General features: G+C 41.5%; 1 protein-coding gene across 7 annotated transcripts in view; it reads left to right on the top strand.

Moving 5' to 3' along the window:
- Nucleotides 1-23,121, top strand: part of DSCAM (DS cell adhesion molecule) — an 855,708-nt gene that overhangs the window by 670,256 nt on the left and 162,331 nt on the right. For all 7 annotated transcript variants that reach the window (XM_065541361.2, XM_065541362.2, XM_074033985.1 and 4 more), the window contains 2 exons: nucleotides 21,638-21,834; nucleotides 22,865-22,961. In XM_065541361.2, the coding sequence (XP_065397433.1) occupies nucleotides 21,638-21,834; nucleotides 22,865-22,961 (294 nt within the window). The remainder of the gene's footprint in view (nucleotides 1-21,637; nucleotides 21,835-22,864; nucleotides 22,962-23,121) is intronic.

The following is a 23,121-nucleotide window of genomic DNA, read 5'->3' on the forward strand; positions in this document are numbered from 1 at the left end:
TATTGCCAGCAAAAATTTCTTAATCTCCTTAGAGAATCAGGTTGGCCTGTTTTAGATTTTTAAATGAGAGGTTGAGAGGAGGGAGGAGTGGGGCAGTGAAAGCTGCAGCTGCCTCTCCATATTTCTGCCTCGCAACCCAAGGGGATTTTGTGTAGGGCTAAATGGAGGCCCCTACAGAGAACAGTTATGTCAGGAGATTTTTCTGCATGTTCTCGTCATGCTCAAAATGTTCCTTCACACATAAATCGGAGAGGACATGTTACTTCTTTCCCCAGCTGTTTCCTGGTGAGTAAGAATTCCTGACCATGGGAGAATGTGAGAGCATGCAGTACTCCAAGATCCTTGGGGAAAACAATGAAAGCAACAGCTCAGTGAGCCATTCTCCATGCTCAACCGAAGACCCTTTGAGATTCACTGCCATTTTCTGTGACAGTGGAACTGTAGCCAGGTTTAGCCCAGAAATGTAGCCTCTGAAAGACTTCAGTCTATGCTGAAAGACATTTCAATGCACATTTTTCAGGAGGAACTGCTACTCAATTTTTTTTTTTTTTTTTTTTTTTTTTTGAGACAGAATTTTGCTCTTGTTGCCCAGGCTAGAGTGCAATGGTGCAATCTTAGCTCACTGCAATGTTTGCCTCCTCGGTTCCAGCTATTCTCATGCCTCAGCCTCCCAAGTAGCTGGGATTACAAGCATCCGCCACCACACCCACCTAATTTTTTTGTATTTTTAGTAGAGATGGGGTTTCACCATGTTGTCCAGGCTGGTCTTGAACTCCTGACCTCAGGTGATCCACCCACCTCAGCCTCCCAAAGTGCTGGGATTACAGGTATGAGCCGCCACGCCTGGCCAGTGCTGCTCAAATTTGAACCAGAAATATTTGTTGATGGGAACATACACTGAATCTATTACTTCATCAATTCCATTTTTATTCCATTTATAATGTATCATAGGTATTATTAGGAACTAACTTGTGTCTCCCCCTAAAATTCACATGTTGGAGCCCCAACTCCCGATGTGACTGTATTTGAAGATAGTGCCTTAAAGAGGTGATTAGGGTAAAATTAGGTCCTAAGGGAAGTGCTCACCTAATCTGACTGGTGTCCTTCTAAGAAGAGGTTAGCGTGCAGCCACACACAACAGAAGAGTAACCGTGTGGGGACCCAGGGTGAAGATGGTTATCTGCAAGCCAAGGAGAGAGGCCTCAGGAGGAACCAACCCTGTCAACAACTTGGTCTTGGACTTCCAGCCTCCAGGACTATGAGATAATAAAGTCCTATTATTGAGGCCAGCCAATCTGTGGTAATTTATTATGGCAGGCCTAGCAAACGAACACAGGTGTCTTTCTGAGACTTTACATACAGTTTTCAGTGTTTTAGGGGCTGAATAATATTCCACTTATAGATGTGTAATTACTTTTTAAGTAACTGTGAACATTTATGTTGTACCTAGAGGCCCCTATAATCAATAAGGTTGCAATGAACCATCCTTATACATAAACCATGCACATTTATCTAATTAATTTCCTAGGATAAAATACAATAAAAGGAATTACAGAGTCAAAAGATCTGCTCATGCAACGTATTTTTACACCTGGCCAAACTGGCTTCCCAAAAGACTGTACCACCTGACATTTCCATTGCAAGACTGGAGTGCCAACACCCCAGTCCCCACCTCCTACCAACCTGGACCCTTTCAGTCATCTGCTCTGCAATAGCAAGCAAATTCCACAGAAATTAAAGAAGAAATTAAAGAAAGAAGTTGAATATCTTGGTATTTTAATATTGAAATTTCCATTTGTTTAATGAATTCTCTATCCTTTTTCCCTTTTTCTGGGATTGTTTTTAGCATTTATAAATTTATGTTATTGCATAATAATACTTTTTTACTGTAGTTACAATTTTTTTTTCAGTTTGACGTTTTTAAAATTTGGTTTGGTTTATTATTTATTTATTTGTTTGCATGTTTATTGCCATACAGAATCTTTAACAGGATGCGTTATCACATCTGCTAAGCATTATCTTTATAGTTTCTATCGTGGGGTATCATGCATGCAACGTCTTTCTTTTCTTGAAATGGAAAAGAAATCACCTAAATTTTCTTTAATTGTTTTTGTTTTTGTTTTGAGACAAAGTCTTGTTCTGCTGCCCAGGCTGGAATGCGGTGGCATGAACAGAGTTCACGCAGCCTCGACCTGTTGGACCCGAGGGGTCCTCCCACCTTAGTCCCACTGCCAGCTGGGACTGCAGTCATATGCTACCATGCCCAGCGTTTTTTGTTTTTTTTTTTTTTTTTTCTTTTTTTTTTTGTAGAGATGGTGTCTTACTGTGTTGCCCAGGCTTCTTTTGAACTTTTTTTTTTTTCCCCCCCAAATCTCAGGGGAAAAGCAAGGGTTAGAGATATTTGCTACCACATTATTGGGATTTTTTAAAAATAAAAACAGAGTTTTAACTTACTTGACAAAACACATCTGAGTAGCTGTGTGGAAGTGGCCCAGGAAATATGGCTGATGCTGGAGGCACCCATTCCTCTCACTGGGTCTCAATGTGTGCCCTCCTCCACCACCTACCCAGATGTACCATTGTCCCTCAGGAACATGTGGAATGTGCAGCCTCTGGAGTCCCCCCTAGACCTACTGAGTCAGCCCCACAGGTTGGGCCTACCCCTGTGTGCTAACATGCCCTCCAGAGGATGCTCACAGCCTCTGCTCGGCTACCCCGAGCTGCCTCCCTGACCCCTGGCCTCAGGTGCTTTTCCCCAGCAGTTTCCAGTGGATTCATCCTCACATCCTGTTCTTGTCATTAGGGACACACCTACTGGGATGAAGGTATTCTGGTGACAGCTCATTTGCTATTCACACAGGCACACACAGACTCACACCGGTGTTCAAAGCTCTCTTTACCTAGATGCACTGACATTACTATCCTTAGAACTGCGTGGAGTTCAGAGAGATACAGTTAGAGCACAGGTTACACATTGTGTCAGATTTCACAATTCCCTCTGCTTTGGGCATCCCAGGCTCTCTGAGAGGAAGCAGGTGCTGCCGCCAGTGCCAAAAAGCCTCTGTGGGTGAGATGGTTCCATGTCAAATATAAAAGGCCAAACGAGGTAAAACCTCCAATACCTATTGCATAAATCCTCCCTAAATGGGATGGAGAGAACAAAACAACAATTTTTCTTCAGGAGAAACTATAGATGATGATTTTAAACATTATTTACTATCCTTGAATATTTTGAAACATGCCTAAATATCGTATATGCCTGTTTTATATGTACATAGGGGGAAATACATGATATAATATTCACCCAGGCAAAGAATTGGGGATATTGTCAAGGAGATATTTTTAATACTTCAACAGATCATTTTTTGTGGCTCTTTAGCCTGGGACCTTGTGCTGTGAGAGGCACAAGTTTCTGTGTTCAAGAGAACACTTTTTTTTTTTTTTTTTCCGAGACAGAGTCTTGCTCTGTCACCCAAGCTGGAGTGCAATGGTGCAATCTCAGCTCACTGCAACCTCCACCCCCCCAGTTCAAGCTATTTCCCTGCCTCAGCCTCCCGAGTAGCTGGGATTACAGGCTACCATCACCACGCCCAGCTAATTTTTGTATTTTTAGTAGAGACGGGGTTTTGACATGTTGGCCAGGCTGGTCTCGAACTCCTGACCTCAGATGATCTGCCTACCTTGGCCTCCCAAAGTGCTGGGATTACAGGCATGAACCGCCGCACCCGGCCCAAGAGTACACTTACTTGCATGAAGGAGCAGTGAATGAAACCTGCGAAGGCCCCAGCATGCACTGCTTGGCAGCACTCATCTTCCTTGGAGCTGAATCTTCCTAGCAGGTTTCTGCTTCATTTAGAGCCGTCAATACCTCAATTAGTGTCTGTTCGTCTCCCCTGGGAGGGACCGTTACACATGTCGCTTCATGAGCCTCTGAACTCTAAAACCCCCCTGAGAGCTTCTGGGTCATAAAATACCTCCTGATTAACAGTGCTATTTGCCAACAATTCCTTGCTCCTTCCATTCCCCCCTTTTTAAAGATGTATCAACCGACATAAACAGAAGCTACAGAAGGGGTGCAGCCTGCCAACAGTTACATGGAATGTATTCCTGCAAATGTGCCATGCATCTGTTTACCCACTTCACTCCCGGATGCAGGGCTCATAGACCCACATCACAAAGCAGGAAAAAGCACTGGTTTTAGTTGCATGTGTGAGTGTGTGTGTGCACGTGCAGACACACTTGCTTGTGTTGGCATTTACTCGAAAGCTAGGACACAACCTCCATCTCTTAATATCATTAAAATACTGCAATTCAGTTACATGAGAAGAATCTCGCCCCCACTTTGAGTTAGGAAAGTAAAGGCGCCGGTTCTGGCTTCCACAGGCCGGGTGTATTCCTTGTGCTTTCAGAAGAGGTGCTTTTCTGTCTGCAAAACCACTGGTGTTATTTTGTATCTCCATAGCCTCTCTAAGTCAGTTGTCCCCTCCACAAACCTATAAAATAGGCCAAGGTTATAGAGACCATCTGAGAACTTTAAGGTTTTCCTTTATGAGAAAGTCTTAAATAAGAAAGAAATGTATAGTTGTATATTTTCTAATGAACGTAATAAAAAATGCATCATCTTGGCTTTCACATAAAATTTGGGAGAAAGGTTTTAAGATAATTAAAAGGCTTTAGGGGCCTTTGCCCTCTGTCCCTCCAGCAGACACCCAGGCAGGTATGAACATAAACACACATCCACATCCACACAAACGTGTACACAGGCACACAGGAAATAATGGATGTACATGCATACAATTGCACATGTGCTCACACAGGCACATTCGTGGGTACGTGTGTGCACACATGCACATAAATATGGGCCCTGGCCGGGCGCGGTGGCTCAAGCCTGTAATCCCAGCACTTTGGGAGGCCGAGACGGGTGGATCACGAGGTCAGGAGATCGAGACCATCCTGGCTAACACGGTGAAACCCCGTCTCTACTAAAAATACAAAAAAAAACTAGCCGGGCGAGGTGGCGGGCGCCTGTAGTCCCAGCTACTCGGGAGGCTGAGGCAGGAGAATGGCGTGAACCCGGGAGGCGGAGCTTGCAGTGAGCTGAGATCCGGCCACTGCACTTCAGCCTGGGCGACAGAGCGAGACTCCGTCTCAAAAAAAAAAAAAAAAAAAAAAAAATATGGGCCCTACAGTTAATCTGTAGCAAAAATCTCTTTGAAAACACTGCTGGAAACCCTATTCTTGGAAAGTAAGCAGACCATCACCCCATTCTCTTCAAAACAAGTTAACAAAAGGTAGCACTTAAAACGCCCCTGTTTTCCTTTTATCTTTTACCTATGTTGTTAATATTCTAGGTGATATGATAGACACAGCTCTTATATTATTTATCAAATTCATTAATATCTCATTTAAAATCTACATGAGTGAAATTTACTTTTAAACATATTTTATTTATTGTTCAACCTTTATAAAAACCACTCTAAATATTTAACCTTTTTAAATCAGCATGATCCCATCATCTTAACACTTTTTTTTTCTTACAATCCTTGCCTATACATATATATGAAAAGCTCTTTAGCCATGGAGGAATGTACAATGTAATTAGAAAACCAAGTCATGAATACAAATATTAGCTAGAAAAAAAACTAACCTTATAAGCACTTTATAGTCTACAAAGGTCTTTGCGTGTATTGAATTGTGTTGCTTCTCTCTATTGAAGCGGGCATCACCATTGCACCCATTTGATAGATGATTCAGAACATAAATAGCCACCTAATTTTATAGCTTATCAGTCGGCAGAGCCAAAAAACCTCAGAGTCAGCTCTGCGGATTCCAAAGCCTGAGCTGCTTCTGCAATATGCACACAGGGTACTAGAAAACAAGGCTCTGGGTGACGGGTCGGGGAGGAATGTCGCAAAGAACAGGTGTAAAGAAGTCCCCAGGTGGGGGATGATTCAGACAGATTGTGTGGTCCCAGAATGTGCATTTATAGCATGTTCCCAGATGATGCTGGTTCAGGGCTGTATAATAACTCTTTTATAAAATGAAAGAAACAACAGGCACTATACATATATGGTAGATATGCAAACATAAGATGGAAGGAAAGAAGCCAGACACAAATGAATGCAGAAAGGTTGATGCTATTTTACATACAGTTCAAAAGCAGCCAAGGATATACCAAGTTGTTCATGCATCCACACACAGGTGGGAAACAGATAGGCTGCGTGGGCTAAAATTCTGACTCCACTCCTCTCTACCTGTGTGACCTTGAACAAGTCATTCAGCCTCTCTGTGCCTCAATTTTTATACTCATAATTACAACACCTCCTTCCTAGGATTGCTGTAGATACTAAAAGCTAATACATTTCTCAGCATAGAGCTTAATGCATATTAGCTGTGATTATCATCCTCATTATTACACCAGATGTTTTTTAAAGGACATTTAAAAATCCTTGATACTAGCATAGTCAAATGAAAAAGGAATGCAAAAAATGATATAACCCAGATAACCAAATAAAAAAATATATATGGGCATTTTATGCAAGCCAATGGAATCATACCACTAATGCTCGAATGAAGAGGGCCCAGTGGAAAATGAATATTGACACAGATGAAGATCACATGGTCAGAGTGGCTTCAAGGAAAAGGTGAAACTTTAGAAATATGGTGGAGATTATAAAGTTGAAGGAAGGATCAAAATCCAGGGCATTGGCCCACTTTGGACAAGAATCTTCAGGTGGAGGAGATCCCTGGGACACCCTAAAGAGCTTTTAGCTTTTAATTTCTACAGCAACCCTAGGAGGGGGTGCTGTAATTACGGGTACAGAAATTGAGGAACAGAGAGGCAGAAGGACTTGTTCAAGGAGATAACCAGTCCAGCTTCCAGGAGACACAGCACACTAAACTGCTAGGAGCCACAGGCAGTGTGCTGTGCAGTGGGTGATGGAGACAAGACATGGTAGAATTCACCACCCCATTGAGTGCTAATGGGGATGATGATTTATCTTCTCTGTTTCTCCATGAAAAACAGCTGTACATAAAGCAGCTGCTCAAAAGTTAGAACATGGCTTCAGACATGAAGACTCTGTGTCTGTCCCCAAGCCAAGTGGAAACTGCTGGTTCTGTTCCTATGGAAACTGCTTGCCTTCTGGGAAATGCATCTGAATATAAGAGTGAAGGGTGGCGGGGGTGGAATCCACCCCCAAGCTCCCACACAGGGTAGTTGGCAGACTATTGACCCAAGACTTGTCCTTCTCATGGTCCTCTCCCTGGGCCGCATGGGTATCCTGGTGACATCATGGCAGGCTTCGCTGGAGCAAGTGATCAGACAGAAAGAGAGAGAACTGGTGCCCCCAAGTAGAAGGTAGAAGTCACAGTCCTTTTATAATCTGGTCTCAGGGTGATAAAATGTGGAGAGTTTGAATTCCAAGAGGTGAGATTGCCACAGGTCACCTTAAAAACTGGCTAACCCATGGCTCATAATATATTTTTGCTGCAATTAATATCCTGGACAGCACTTACCCAAATTTTCAGGATGACATGATCTGTTTTCTTCCTTGTTCCATTTATTTTTTTTACTATCATCAATGGTAGGAAATTAAAATCTGTTTACTCTTTTCCTTTTTCTACATAATGATTAAGAAGTTTCCTGCCGGGCATGATGGCTCATGCCTGTAATCCCAGCAATTTGGGAGGCCGAGGCGGATGGATCACCTGAGGTTGGCAGTTTGAGACCAGCCTGTCCAACATGGAGAAACCCCATCTCTACTAAAAATACAAAATTAGCTGGGCGTGGTGGCACGTGCCTGTAATCCCAGTTACTTGGGAGGCTGAGGCAGGAGAATCACTTGAACTGGGGAGGCAGAGGTTGCAGTGAGCTGAGATTGTGCCATTGCACTCCAGCCTGGGCAACAAGAGTGAAACTCCATCAAAAAAAATAATAATAAAAAAATAAAGAAGATTTCTTATTGGGCAAAATATAATACCTATGTACATAACCAGACAGACAGAAAAAAAAATACTGTTTTTGATATCTTTTGGTTAATATTCATACTCATCTTAAAAAATAAATCAACTTTCTTCCAATAATGTGACTTGAAATAACTTCAGAGTGAATGTAATATGAACCCTAAATGCTCTTGGTCTTTCCCCTGACACATTTAATCATGTCATAAGGGCCTGGAAAAGCTGCCAGCAAGTGGAGATGTTGTCATTCTTGTTAAAGCTTAGCATCAAATATGACCCACTCCAGCTTGGAAACATGAATTTGATTAATGGTTATAATCTAAGTAACTTCATTATGTCAGCATAATAACCCAGGCGAGGAGATATTTTAGTATGTGCTAAGAATTTATTAATTCCTGGCTGGAGAAATCATTTTCTTTATAAGGATTAGAGCTGCCTAGTAGGCAGCCTCACTTGCTGAAACTTTATGAGCAATAAGTATTTGGACGGGAGAAATTTTTGATTCTGCAGCAGGGATAATCACACTTGGTGTTTCTGTGGGGCCATTCTTCCAACACCCTCGGTGGGTTCCACTAACATAATCTCATTAATCCTCATTACAGCCTTAGGAGGCAGCAGGTCTCATTGTTCTTACAGATGAGGAAACGGAGATGAAACTGAGAGGCAGAGACCACAAACAGGGAAAATACTGCTTGGCCTTTGAATGGCTTCAGAAAAAAACACGCAAAAAGTCTCAAGCCATTTTCTCTAGCAAAGTTCTACAGACTCTTTAAAAAATAATGTTTTGCTTGAAGAGGTCCTTTACATCCCTTGTAAGTTGGATTCCTAGGTATTTTATTCTCTTTGAAGCTATTGTGAATGGGAGTTCATTCATGATTTGGTTCTCTGTTTGTCTGTTACTGGTGTATAAGAATGCTTGTGATTTTTGCACATTGATTTTGTATCCTGAGACTTTGCTGAAGTTGCTTATCAGCTTAAGGAGATTTTGGACTGAGACAGTGGGGTTTTCTAAATATACAATCATGTCATCTGCAAAAAGGGACAATTTGACTTCTTCTTTTCCTAACTGAATACCCTTGATTTCTTTCTCTTGCCTGATTGCCCTAGCCAGAACTTCCAACACTATGTTGAATAGGAGTGGTGAGAGAGGGCATCCCTGTCTTGTGCCAGTTTTCAAAGGGAATTTTTCCAGTTTTTGCCCATTCAGTATGATATTGGCTGTGGGTTTGTCATAAATAGCTCTTATTATTTTGAGATACGTTCCATCTATACCGAATTTATTGAGAGTTTTTAGCATGAAGGGCTGTTGAATGCAGCACTATTCACAATAGCAAAGACTTGGAATCAACCCAAATGTCCATCAGCAACAGACTGGATTAAGAAAATGTGGCACATATACACCATGGAATACTATGCAGCCATAAAAAAGGATGAGTTCGTGTCCTTTGTAGGGACATGGATGCAGCTGGAAACCATCATTCTCAGCAAACTATCGCAAGAACAGAAAACCAAATACCGCATGTTCTCACTCATAGGTGGGAATTGAACAATGAGATCACTTGGACACAGGAAGGGGAACATCACACACCAGGTCCTATTTTTGGGGGGCGGGGAGGGATAGCATTAGGAGATAAACCTAACGTAAATGACAAGTTGATGGGTGCAGCACACCAACATGGCACATGTATACATATGTAACAAACCTACACGTTGTGCACATGTACCCTAGAACTTAAAGTATAATAAAAAAATAAAATAATGTTTTGTACACCAGTGTTCATGACAGCCAAAAGGTGAAAGCAACACAAGTGTCCGTTGACAGATGACTGGATTAAAAAAATGCTGTGTACACATATCTTGAAATATCATTCAGGCTTGAAAAAGAAGGAAATTCAGACACAGGCTACAGCTTGGCTGAACCTTGAGGTCATTATGCTAAGTAAAATAAGCCAGATACAAAAAGACAAATACTGCATGATTCTTCTTATAGGAGGTCCCCAGAGAAGTCAAATTCATAGACACGGAAAGTAGAATGGTGGCTGCCAGGGCCTGGGGTGCCGGGAAAAGGGGATAATAGGAATTCTTTAAGAGGTGCCAAGTTTCAGCTTGGGAGGGTGAAAATGTTTGGGGGATGAATTGTAGTGCAGGCTGTACAGCAATGTGCCTTGCAGCTGAGAAAATGGAAATTTCAAGGACTTTATGGGAAGTCTCCAGTAAATGGACTCAGGCTCCAGATTGAGGGGCTTCCAAGGGTGTTCTGGCTTGAAGACAGACTAAGAATGTACTTAATCCACTGAAAGTGACAAAAATGACAATTTTTTGGTTATGTATATTTTACAAACAGAAAAACAAACGGAGAATCCTGAGGAGAGCAAGTATTTGCTGTGACTGAGAAGATACTACTGTGGGTGTTTTTTTTGTTTTTTGTTTTTTAAATTTTACTTTAAGTTCTGGGATACATGTGCAGAATGTGCTGGTTTGTTACATAGGTATACATGTGCCATGGTGGTTTGCTGCACCCATCAACCTGTCTTCTAGGTTTTAAGCCCTGCATGCATTAGGTATTTGTCCTAATGCTCTCCCGCCCTTTGCCCCCCATCCCCGACAGGCCCCGGTGAGTGTTGTTCCCCTCCCTGTGTCCACGTATTCTCATTGATCAGCTCCCACTCATGAGTGAGAATAGTCAGAATGGCTATTATTAAAAAGTCAGGAAACAACAGATGCTGGTGAGGCTGTGGAGAAATAGGAATGCTTTTACACTGTGGATGGGAGTGTAAATTAGTTCAACCGTTATGGAATACAGTGTGGTGATTCCTCAAGGATCTGAAACCAGAAATACCATTTGACGCAGCAATTCCATTACTGGGTATATACCCAAAGGATTATAACTCATTCTACTATAAAGACACATGCACACTTATGTTTACTGCCACAGTATTTACCATAGCAGAGACTTGGAAACAACCCAAATGCCCATCAATGATAGACTGGATAAAGAAAATGTGGCACATATACACCATGGAATACTATGCAGCCATAAAAAGAATGAGATCATGTCCTTTCCAGAGGATGAACCTGGAAGTCATCATTCTTGGCATACTGTGGGTGTTTTTATGCCTCCAAGGTGATGTAAGGAATAGGAACCACAGATTTAATGAAAGATAATGGTGATGCATTTAGTGGCTTGGGAAGATGTTGATTGCAAGGGGATTAGCCACTTCCCTCATTAAGGCTTGCCTCTGTACCCATTGCCTTCATGATGGGAAGAGTGGGCTCCCTACTTCAGATTCCAGATTGTGGTTAGTCATAAGTCTTACCCAAGAGACTGCCCTCTCAGCTCTTCTTGTTCCCCTCCTCCTCAGGGTAGCTGGGCTGTTTCTCTCTACTGGAAGCAGTAGAGGATGCCTAGGAAGTGGAGTACTGTCCTGACATTCAGGGACAGCATCATGGGTACATGACCAGTCCAGTCCCACAAGCCAAAGATTGTCTGTAGCCACCATCTTGAATTCTTAACAATTTTGTCTTTGAAATTGTGTTTTGCAAGTGAAGTCCAGTGTGACAGTGGAGCATGAACAGGGTATGCGGAGCCACAGCTCCCATGTCATCCCACCTCCCATTGCCTTTCCAGAAGAGATTTTCAGCTGTCCACTCTCCTGCCCTCTGGAGCCCTAGGCTCCCCTTTCCTGCAACTGCCCAGCAATGGCTATGGTCATCTAGTCCATGGGGATCTGGGTAAGTATGTGGAGAAGGTCAGAGACAGCCCCCTGTAACATTTCTGGGTGTGGCACCCCTCCCTGCTTCTAGGTGGCAGTACCATAGAGCTTACAGAGGATGACTGGGCAGGGTGGGTCTCCAGGTCACTGAGGGTCACCTATTCGACTGAGAGAGGCCTGACTACACGTCCCCCCCACCTGGCCTGGGTATGATGATGGTGGGAATCCAGGCATGTGGGGGGGCACATGAGTGTGCATGCCAAGTCACAAGGCTGTTCCTGGGAGTCAGTGAGGGTCAGCACTTGACCAGTCAGTATCACCATGCCAGAGGAAGTGGGATATTAAATAAAAAATAAAGGCCATCATGACAGAAAGAGAGAGGGAGACCACAGAAGGAAGGAAAAAGCTTTCTAGTTTAGAACTTTAATGGTACCTTTTTCCTGCTTTTTGAACAAAGGGCTCCATCTTTTCATTTTGCTCTGGGTCCTGCAAATGACGTAGCCAGTCTCATCTGCATAATTCTACGAGTATGCAGTAGGCTTGCAGGAGATGTTTGGGTCTTGCCTTGCAGCTGAGAAAATGGAAATTTCAAGGACTTTGTGGGGATTCTCCTGTAAATGGACTCAGGCCCCAGATTGAGGGGCTTCCAAGGGTGTTCAGGCTTGAAGACAGTCAGGGTGCCAGACACTTCTGTGGTCAGACACTCTGCACCCTGTGGGCCAGCCTTGGCCTCCTCCACTACTGTAAGGCAAAAAGGCTTTGCACTCGGAATCAGAAGACCTGGATTCTCCTTCTAGAGCTTCCATTTACTAGTTGTATGACGTTAGGCTAATTACTTAATTTCCCCACCCTGTGTAATTATAGGTAAATGGAATTAAGAATCCCTTCTCTACTGAGAACACGTATGTTGCTGTAAGCTCATGATGTGAAAGTGATCTGAGACATGAAAGGACAGAAGGACAGATGCATTAACAAACTGTGCTGCTACTACAATTTAGTTTTCCAGATCCTGGAGGAAGGAAGGAGGAAAGAGAAGGGAAGAGAGGGGATGGGAAGATTCATCACTTTAGGGATTAATGAAGATCATTTTACTGTATTACTTTTATGGTAATATTAATTTTTTTTAATAAACGTACTAAACAAAATAGAACTTTGCAGTAGGGATAGGAGAGAGGCAAGGGGAATAGGTCTAGTCACTTCCAGTCTTAAACCCCCTAGTTCTCTGTTTCCTTACTTAGAAATTAAGGAGAAAAGGGAGAAGATGTCAAGTAGAAATTAATTCCAAAATTATCTTATATTCTAATCTTTATTTTTGCCCATTTAAAGCAGGTGTTTGGTGTCTGGTTTCTATTTGACCAACTGCATAGACATTTGTTAATATAGATGCAAATCCAATGAATCTGTTGGAAATGTTTTGTCTACATGTCTCAATTCTATTTATAGCATAATTTAGAATCGACTTAAAATAGCACTTATATGTCTTGGGTCATTTCCATGGCTAGTGTTTTTATTCCATCATGTTGTCATATGGCCTAAATACTTATGCAGTATATGGAAAAGTTCTTAGCACACAGTCAACATTCGTAAAAATTAGCTGTTGTTGTTATTATGGCACTGTGAAAGAGAAAACAAAAACAGCAGGAGACAGAAAATGAGGGAGGGTAAAATAAAACAGAAGAAGAAAGAGAGGGGAAAGGAAGAAGGAAGGGAAGAATGAAGAAAAAATTGGGAGGGAGGGAGGAACAGAAGGATAGAGAGAAAGAAATAAAGAAAAAAGGAAAGGAGGGGAAATGGCAATTAAAGGGGGAAAAGACCTTAGGGATCATCTGGCTGAGTTGTTTCTTTTTCTTTCTTTTTTTTTTTTATGGAAAGAGCTAAAACTCTAGCTTTTGATTTCCTAGTACTTTATATGCTGACTGGAACAACTCTTCCCTTGAAAATTTTATCTTCTGCCACCTCTCTCTTAGCTTTTGTGGCACTCTAACCCTGATCAATTCTTTGGAACTATTTAGGATTATTCTATCCTATTTAAAAATTGTGATTATTGAAATAGAAAATTCACAATAATTATTTAAGTAAGCCTGAAAATGTAGTATTGATTGAAACATTTAGGAGTCTTAACCACTTTTAAAGCAGGACTAATTGCCTCCATGACAATGCCTCCTAGATCCTCATAAGTTCTCATTCATTAAGAGTTTGCTGTGCAAGTGATCTGTCTTGTAAATTGTTCACAGGTTTTTACATATCCCCCAGACATAACACATCCTCAAAATACATAGATTTAAACTGTATTCCAGCTCTGAAGATTTTTAATTTCTTATTCCTGAACATAATTTACGGTTCTAAATGTAGCTACTAAATTTTTAGGTAATTTACCTTGTCTTATATAGTTTTTAAGAATAAGTAAAATGTCAAGTGAACATGAGAGAAGTTATTGCTTTATTTATTTATTTTTTTATTATTATACTTTAAGTTCTAGGGTACATATGCATAACGTGCAGGTTTGTTACATATGTATACTTGTGCCATGTTGGTGTGCTGCACCCATCAACTCGTCGGCACCCATCAACTTGTCGTTTACATCAGGTATAACTCCCAGTGCAATCCCTCCCCCCTCCCCCCTCCCCATGATAGGCCCCTTTCAATCCAGGCTATGTATTTTAGGATCATCTGGGAAACTTAAGTAAATCCATGCATAAGCCCCGCCCCCAGTGACTCCAAGCCAATCTGCAGTGGGGCCTGAGCACTGACCTATTTTAAAAGCTTCTAGGTGATTCCGAGACACAGGCCAGGTTGAGAGCCCCAATCCCATTCAGCTCTCCTATGACTCAGGTGAGAAAGCCAAAACCAGCACAACCGAGGGTCCCGCCCAGTCCAAGCGGCAGGAGGTCGGTGTCAGGTTCTCTGCTTCCAGGCCCCTTCTTCACCTTTCCTTTTGGTGAGACATATGTGAGGGGCACCACTTTACCCCAAGGGCCACCTAACCCCACATCACCTCTGCAGGCCAGGGGGTGGTGGTTCCTTTACCTGGGACACCAGGAGCCCAGTGTGTCTCCACCCCGAGCTGCAGAATCCAGGCAGGTGGCTGCCATCTTACAGCTTGACCTTTGAGACCCACGCTGATGTATGTGTTTACCTAAGGTAGTTTTAAAATAGAATAATACAAAAATGCATTCAGTAAATTTTGATAACAAAGAAAACACATTTTGATTCAACACTGTCCATTAAAATGTGAACTGTGGAATCCAGGTGGTAGATACATGGCTGATTGGCTTCCTGTATGTTTGAAATTTTTTCATAATAAAAATTCGGGAGGAATGTTTTAAAAAGGGCTTGAAAAAAATAGCTTTAAAATGTATTTATGTCCCAGAGCATCTCCCTCTTTTGACCTCCCACCGGGAACCCTGTAATTCCTGCCTCAGTTTCCCATCTTGGGCATTGGGCCAGGTTTATGCTGCCTCATTCTTGGCTCCACACCCTCCTCTGCCATATCTGCTCTGAATGCCTGGAGGGACTGAGAAACTCCCCAGGATACAGACTTCTTGTGCTAAAACACCGGAAGTCCTGGACGCTCTGGACAGTTGGCCATCTCCTATGTTGGGGGTGATGATGACAATGATGGTTTTCGAATAGGACCGATCAAATTTGATCCTGATGGACTCCTGTATTTGGGCTTTTGACAGCCATTCTCCTCCATAAAATGAAAGTATTGAGCCAGATGCTTGTGACAGGAATCTTGTCTCGTTCGGGATTATCCAGGCTGTTTGGTACTTTCTCCTGTTTTCTTTTCAATTGCTTTCTTTTCAATCTGTTTTCTTTTCAGCAGAACCAGGTAGGAACGAAAACTATAAAAATGTATAAGGATTAATTTTGCATTATTGGTAGAGTCATTAAAAGACTTGAGAGTAAAATTTGGAACCAATCTTTAATATCAGTGATTTACTGATATAATTTTTCATTCTCTCTGTATCCTTGGGTTAAAATTTTAATATATGCATCAATGTATCACTGAATTACTTGCCAAAACATACAGTGACATACTGTTCATATTTTAATTATTTAATTAATAATTAAGTAATAGGGGTTTACTTTTATTGATAAAGTTAATTATTGCTCTTAGCTTAATCTCTCCATCTTCTCAGTATCTCTTGTACGATGGGAACACCCTTTAAAATTATTAATACAGTGAAACACTCTCCTAAGTATCGTTCTGCTAAATGTTTATCAATTAGCTATTGATGGGGAGAGGATAGAGAAAGCCCTGATTTCTAGCACTTGCCAATTTCAGTGGCATAAATACTACCACCATTACCAATTTCAAGCTAAATGGGAGAGAGAGATGACTGCACTGCCAAGCTGGGCAGAGATGTGCACAATCCGATCTCCCTGGCCAATGACAGCAGCTCCACTACACCACAGCATCTTTATGCTGCAAAAAAGTAGGTCAGACAGATGCTCCCTTATATCATAAGAACTCAGATTTGTTGAGCATTAAGGGTACTGTTAGATAATATTATAGTTTATGAAGCAAATTTATCAATTGATACGATGTAAAACAGCACCTTCCTCAATGGGTAATTTTGCAGGAGAAGCACACAGCGCACAATCTTTGGACAAAGGCTTCCTGGGTCTGGATCTCCCTTGGCCCTGATAGCAGGATTTGCCCACAGCCTCTCCTTGGTACCAGTCCCTGTTAAATTACCCCATCCATTTGTTATGCTTCAGAAATCCTTGCAGAAAGGGCTGCTGTACAGACATGTTGTCATCTCTAGGCATCCATAACTGTGACAAGTGAAAAGGTCATGCCTTCAAACATTAGCATTGCAAAGAAGCCATGATAATGATTCCTTTTTAAAAATCCTTTCCACCATTTCTTTAAAGGGCTGTGAAAATACTTGAGCTGGTTAGAAGAACATGGTCTAGTCAGAGCATTTCTCTCTAAGTGCTGAATTTAATAACCAGAACAAAAATACCCATTTTAGTAGGGCACTCTTTCAAAGTAGAAATCTAAATAAAACTGAGGAGTATTTGCAGATTAAGATGGGCAAATCATAAACAAACCAGAGGTCTGTGGTTTGGCCAAGGTATTTCTCTCATCAAATGCAATAAAGCTTGCGATTATTTTTTTTTTAAAGGAAAATAGAAGAAAACAAACAAGTCCTCAAAACAGTGCTGCAGTTTTTGGAGAACAGTTCTTCCAGTTGGTTGTTTTAAAGTACTAGGGAATTAAAGTTCTGGGTCAACACCAGCCTTTGCAATGCATTGCTCCCCTGCACAGAGCTCCTGGAATAGGACAGAAACCCTTACTTCAGAATTGGCTCACTCTGATTGGAATAAAGTCAGTGAGTGTTAAACTACCCTGGATTTCAGAGGTGATGATGGTGACTTACCATGTTCTCACAGGAAAACTGTCTTTTTTTACATCTTACCATTTTACAGATTTCCTTTTTACAAACACTGCACAATAGGACATCCTGACCATAGCCTTGAGATACCCAGGAGACTGGGAGGCATTAAACATGGATTGATTTTCAGTTTTGCAACCAGAGTTTCTATATTTTGTTCTAAGGACGAGGGTGTTGCAGGAATCAGGACGCTCATCAGGAATTGGGGGATGGGGGATGATGGTGGTGGACAGGGGTCACCTTTCAAAGCTAAATTATATGTGGGTGTCACGGTTTCTGATTCACATTCCCCAGCTGTGAGAGAAAGAATGAGGAGTAAATATTTTCTTGTTCATAGGCCTGTAATACATTAGGTTACTTTTGTTGGCTTTGAGATCTCTAATTATCATGAGTTAGCCCTTTTCCCTTATGAGAAAAAAATCTTGATTAGTGGATTTGAGGCCAAACAGAAGGCGCCACCACCTTTAGTTCCTCTGTGACAGCAGATCCATGGTGAGCCTGGGCTTTCTACAGCCAGTAAGCCTCCAGCTGTTGAGGAACATGCCAGGTTACCTTTTTGTAGGTACACCCAATCTCTACTCTTTCAGTTCCCTCATTGAATTCAAATGGTTAAACTCAAATTGCTGAACTCAAATGGTTGAAAGGGAATGTTCCCTCACCATAAATGCTGAATCTTAACACCTCCTCTCATTCCCTCTTCTCTCTCCAATCTCCTGCCACGAGAGTGCAAAATGGTGCTGCCACTTGGTCAAACAATGTGCCTGTTTATCAAAATGTTGAACATGAAATTGCCATATAACCCAGTAGTTCTACTTCTAGGAATCTCTCCTGGAAAACATGAAAACATTTGTTCACACAACAGCTTATACAGGAATATTTGTAGTATAATTACTCATAATAGCCCCAAAGTAGAAATAACCCCAGTGTGCATCAGTGGGTGAGTGGATTTAAGAAATGCAGTATATCCATGAGCTGGAATATTATTTAGCAATAAAAAGGAACAAAGTACTGATACTTGCTATGACATGGATGAACCTTGACAACACTATGCTTAGTGAAAAAAATCCAGAAAACTAGATATTAAAGAATACATGCTATATGATTCTGTGTATAGAAAATGATCAAAAAAGGCAATACAGGGACTGTGTTAGTCTGTTCTTTTAAAGACGTACATGAGACTGGGTAATTTATAAAGGAAAGAGGCTTAACTGACTCACAGTCCTACAGGACTAGGGAAGCCTTAGGAAACTTACAATCATGGTGAAAGGGGAAGCAAACGTGCTTCTTCACATGGCGGCAGGAAGGAGAAGTGCAAAGGGCGGAAAGCCCCTCATAAAACCATTAGGCTCTTGTGAGACCTCAATCACTATCATGAGAACAGCATGGAGGTAACCACTCCTATGATTCAATTATCTCCCACCAGGCCCCTCCCATGACACATGGGGATTATGGGAACTACAATTCAGGATGAGAGTTCGGTGGGGACACAGCCAAACCGTATCAGGGAGAGAAGGTAGATTAGCGATTGCTTAGAACTTGAGCGGGGAAAGAGAAATGACTGTAAATGGGCAGGAGAAATATTTTGGGGTAATGTAAAAGCTCTAAGGTTTGATTCAGTGATGATCATACAACTGTGTATATTTGTATTCAGGTTATAATGGTATGTATGCATATGTATTAGATAATATAAATATATTTGTAATGGATTGAATAGTATCCCCAAAATTAATGTCCCCTTAGAACCTTGGAATATGACCTCATATGGAAATAGAGTCTTTGCAAATATAATTCGTTAAGAAGAGATCATATTGCATTAGGGTAGGTTCTAAATCCAGTGACTGGTATCCTCATAAGAAGTCCATGAGAAGACACAGAAACATTCAAAGAAGGATGTAAATCATGTAAAGATAAAGCAGAGGCTGAAGTTCTGCTGCCACAAGCCAAGGAATGCGTGTGGCCACCAGAAGCTGGAAGAGGCAAGGAAGGGCTTCCCCTAGAGGCTTTAAAGAAAACATGGCTCTGCTGCTACCTTGATTTTGGAATTCCAGCCTCCAGAACTGTGAGAGAAGAAATTTCTGTTATTACAAGCCACACAGATTCTAGTAATTTGTTACAGGCACTCTAGGAAGCTAATGCAACATTAAGTGTACAACTGAATCACACACTTAAAACAGGTGAATTTTATGGTATGAATATTGTACCACAATAAAGCTGTTAATAAAAATAAACATTTTTCTTTGATAGGCTAGGGGAAAGGGGGGATCAGAAACAAAGGCTGGGGACAGTATAGCCAGTTTTGCTGCATCTCAGAAATGCCGGAAGAGGAGTTTCACAACAGTTGTGAACAGCTCTCTTTGATATGCAGGACTCTTGGCGCCTCTTTCCTCAGTCACCAATTTGCCTACTTCCCATCTTATTACACGGTCAGTGCTGTGGGGCGCATCTCTGCCACATGGCTGCTGACTCTGGAGAAACTCCCAAATGTAGGTTCTTCTGTGAGTGTCCAGGCTACAGAACTGCTGGTATTTTGACGTTTTATTATATGTCTCAAACCTCTCTGGTAAGCTATGGGACAAGGCATGACCCAGTATGTGCCAGTCTTAGAAGAAGCCACCCAGTATGTTTCTATGGTAAAGTACCTTGGAAGGCTTATGAGGCAAGCAATCAAGTACATAGTCTGAGCTTGACCTCAGAAATGGGGGAAGGGAGCTTCTTCCTGTAATTGGGGAAATGAGATTTAAAAGCAAGTAAAAATATAGTTATGTTTTGATGAATTTTTAAACTTTCTAGTCCTTTTTGTTAACATCTTATTCCTTTATCATATTTTTAAAATATCTTTAAACATGTGTGCATAGTTATTTTGCAGTCTGTATCTGATGACTCTATCATCTGAAGTCCTGGGAAGCTGGTTCTCAGTCATGGTGTTAGTTTTCTCATGTGTTCTTTAGTTTTAGTTTGTGAGCTCATGGCCAGTAGAGCTTTATCTTGGTGCATTTCAGTGGGCCTGGACAGAGAACGTATTCTTGTAGAGTATGTTAGCTTTTGCTAGTCTCCTCAGGCCATTATCAAACTACAGTCACCTTCATGTTAATTCTTTAGCATGAATTTGACTCCAGACCTATGTAGAGTCAGGCCAGTTTTGCAAATTCTCAGGGGAGAGATTGTTTTTCTACATATATAACACAAGCTGAGGTAGTTTTATTCTCTCTTTACTTTTGTGGATTTTTATTTATTATTATTATTATTTTGGTTATATACTTTCTGTCAAGATAGAACCCTTTGAGGAGCCTGGCTTTGGAGGTCTCACATTTAATGTCATGCCTCTCAGGTAGTCAAAACACCACCATTATATTACCTCTGACTTTTCACCATCAGCTTTTGTTTTTGGTCTCTGGTTTTTCTCTCACCTTCTTATAAGCTTAGTATGCATTTTAAAAGGTGTTTGTTATATACAGTCTACAATTTATAGGTGGCTTGTGGAATTGGGGTGGGATCTTGTGTCATCTGTTGCCAAGAAGAGAAGCCTACATATTAGACTAATTTTGATGTGGGAAAAGAAAACTTGAGAAGCTTCACAAATAAAGAGTTCCCTTTTCTCAGTAAATTGGAGATGAGATTCTCTGATACAAGTTATGGAAGAAGGACAGAATTCAGGTCTCCAGTGACTGATAAAGGTTTGCAAGGTTTATAAAACTGTGGGAGATGGACATTGTGAAGAGTGGTTACGAGCACTGGTTAGCAGCAATAAGGGATTCACGTAAAGTTGACTAAAAGTGGAGGTTTTATCTCCATTGTTGAAAATGATAGTTAGAAACATAGATGATCCCAGAAAAAGGAGGATAACCCTTCCTGTGAACTTTTTTTTTTAATAGACAGAGCAACCAGTAACATCATTGTATTAGTCCGTTTTCATGCTGCTGATGAAGACATACCCAAGACTGGGCTATTTACAAAAGAAAGAAGTTTAATGGACTTACAGTTCCATGTGGCTAGAGAGGCTTCATGACCATGATGGAAGGCAAGGAGGAGCAAGTCACATCTTACATGGATGGCAGCAGGCAAACAGAGAGAGCTTGTGCAGTGAAAATCCCATTTTTAAAACCATCAGATCTTGTAAGACTTACTCACTATCATGAGAACAGCATAGGAAAGATCCACCTCTGTGATTCAATTACCTCCCACCAGGTTCCTCACATAAAACATGGGAATTATGGGCATATAATTCAAGATGAGACTTGGGTGGGGACATAGCCAAACCATGCCAATCATTCTGGGTGTGCTAAGGGATATAGGCCATGGCCCTCAACAGGATTGGAAGAGAGCAACATGCCGTGGATATGAAACGGCATGACAATTTCTGCTGAGGGCTCACTTACTCGAGTTTCATTTTTCTGCTGCCTTTCCTTTATTTTGCCTGTGATTCTCACTCAGCAGTTTCTTGAATAAATTTCATTTCAAAGAAATATCTCTTGAAGCATGATTTACCTGAGTGTGTTGCCAGGGAAAAATCAAGAACCCTGCTTTGCTGAACAAGTTGTGTCCCTTTTGGTTTTCCAGTTCCTGCGATGATAACATCATATCCAAATACTACCCTGGCTACGCAGGGGCAGAAAAAGGAGATGAGCTGCACGGCGCATGGTGAGAAGCCCATTATAGTCCGCTGGGAGAAGGAGGACCGAATCATTAACCCTGAGATGGCCCGTTATCTTGTGTCCACCAAGGAGGTGGGAGAAGAGGTGATTTCTACTCTGCAGGTAAAAGCATGGCAAATACAACTCAATGAAATGAACTTTATTGGACGAATAAGTCTTTCCTTTCACACAAGTGGGTGCAGATAAGTAGCAGATGATCTTTTGGAATTTATTTATGAAGCACCCTTTCTCTCGCCTTTCACACAGCGAGATTACTGAAGTAGCCTTCAAAAATAGTGCTTTAGCCTAAGTGTTAAGAATGGTGTCATTATGAACGCAGCAGGGAACCTAACTGTAATAAAAAAAAAGTGAGAAATAAGGTTTTTAAATGACAGTTAATCTTTGAGGAATGACGGCCTATGCTGTGTGCATGTTTTAACTTCCTGCAAAAAGAAAAATGAGATGGGCTTTGGGACAAAGATATTATAAAAACTATCTTGCTTCTTTGGAAAAATCCACAATAAAAAAAATGCTGTTGTCAAGAGAGGATCACAAAAGCTAGAGAAAAGCACTGTGAGTAGTGAACTGGCTTGCGCTGTTATCGTGGGGATAGAGGATGATACTATAGCACACACAAGGTGGGGAGGTGGGGAAGCCCTGTGTTCGAAATGCTTATATTGGCTCTCAGACATTCCGTTCCTGGAATCCTCCTGGAAAAGGAATCTGATGTGAGTCGTGCTGGCCCCCAGCCCTGGCTGCCGTATTTAATCTGTCTCTTTAGGCATGGTTGCTTTGGATACCATGAAAAAAAAAATGTATATGTGGGATATATGTCAAGCTGACCACGACATTCTATATAAATTACACATCCAATTTAATGAGCTACAACTGACATGGATAATGTACATGAATCCTATTCATCCACCTACTTACAATTACACTGAAATAATTTGTCCTCAGAGGGATACGTACATGTGTGTGATTTAGCGTATGTGTCTGGAGGAATGGGAGTTGTGTGAGTGAGTGTGAGTGTCAGTGTACATATGTGTGTGCTGGGCATGGCAGGAGAACTGAAAGAGTGGAGAGAGAGCTTTACGGCCCGAAGTCATTTTGCCTGCTGAAAAAGATAAATTTCTTTCTGCTTCACACATAGATTTTGCCAACTGTGAGAGAAGATTCTGGTTTCTTTTCCTGCCATGCTATTAATTCTTATGGGGAGGACCGTGGAATAATTCAGCTCACAGTGCAAGGTAGGAAGACGATAGCATAAGAGAATAAACACAGTCGTTTCAGGACGGGAGCTCTATGCTCAGCCTTGGGCATCTGTGTGGCCTCAATTTGCCCTGTAACACTTCCTAATTCCCAGGAAATTTTGAATATGTATAATGTCAGTGCTAAAGCAGAATTTTG

Source organism: Macaca fascicularis, chromosome 3, assembly GCF_037993035.2.
Source record: "Macaca fascicularis isolate 582-1 chromosome 3, T2T-MFA8v1.1".
NCBI classification, from domain to species: Eukaryota; Metazoa; Chordata; class Mammalia; order Primates; family Cercopithecidae; genus Macaca; species Macaca fascicularis.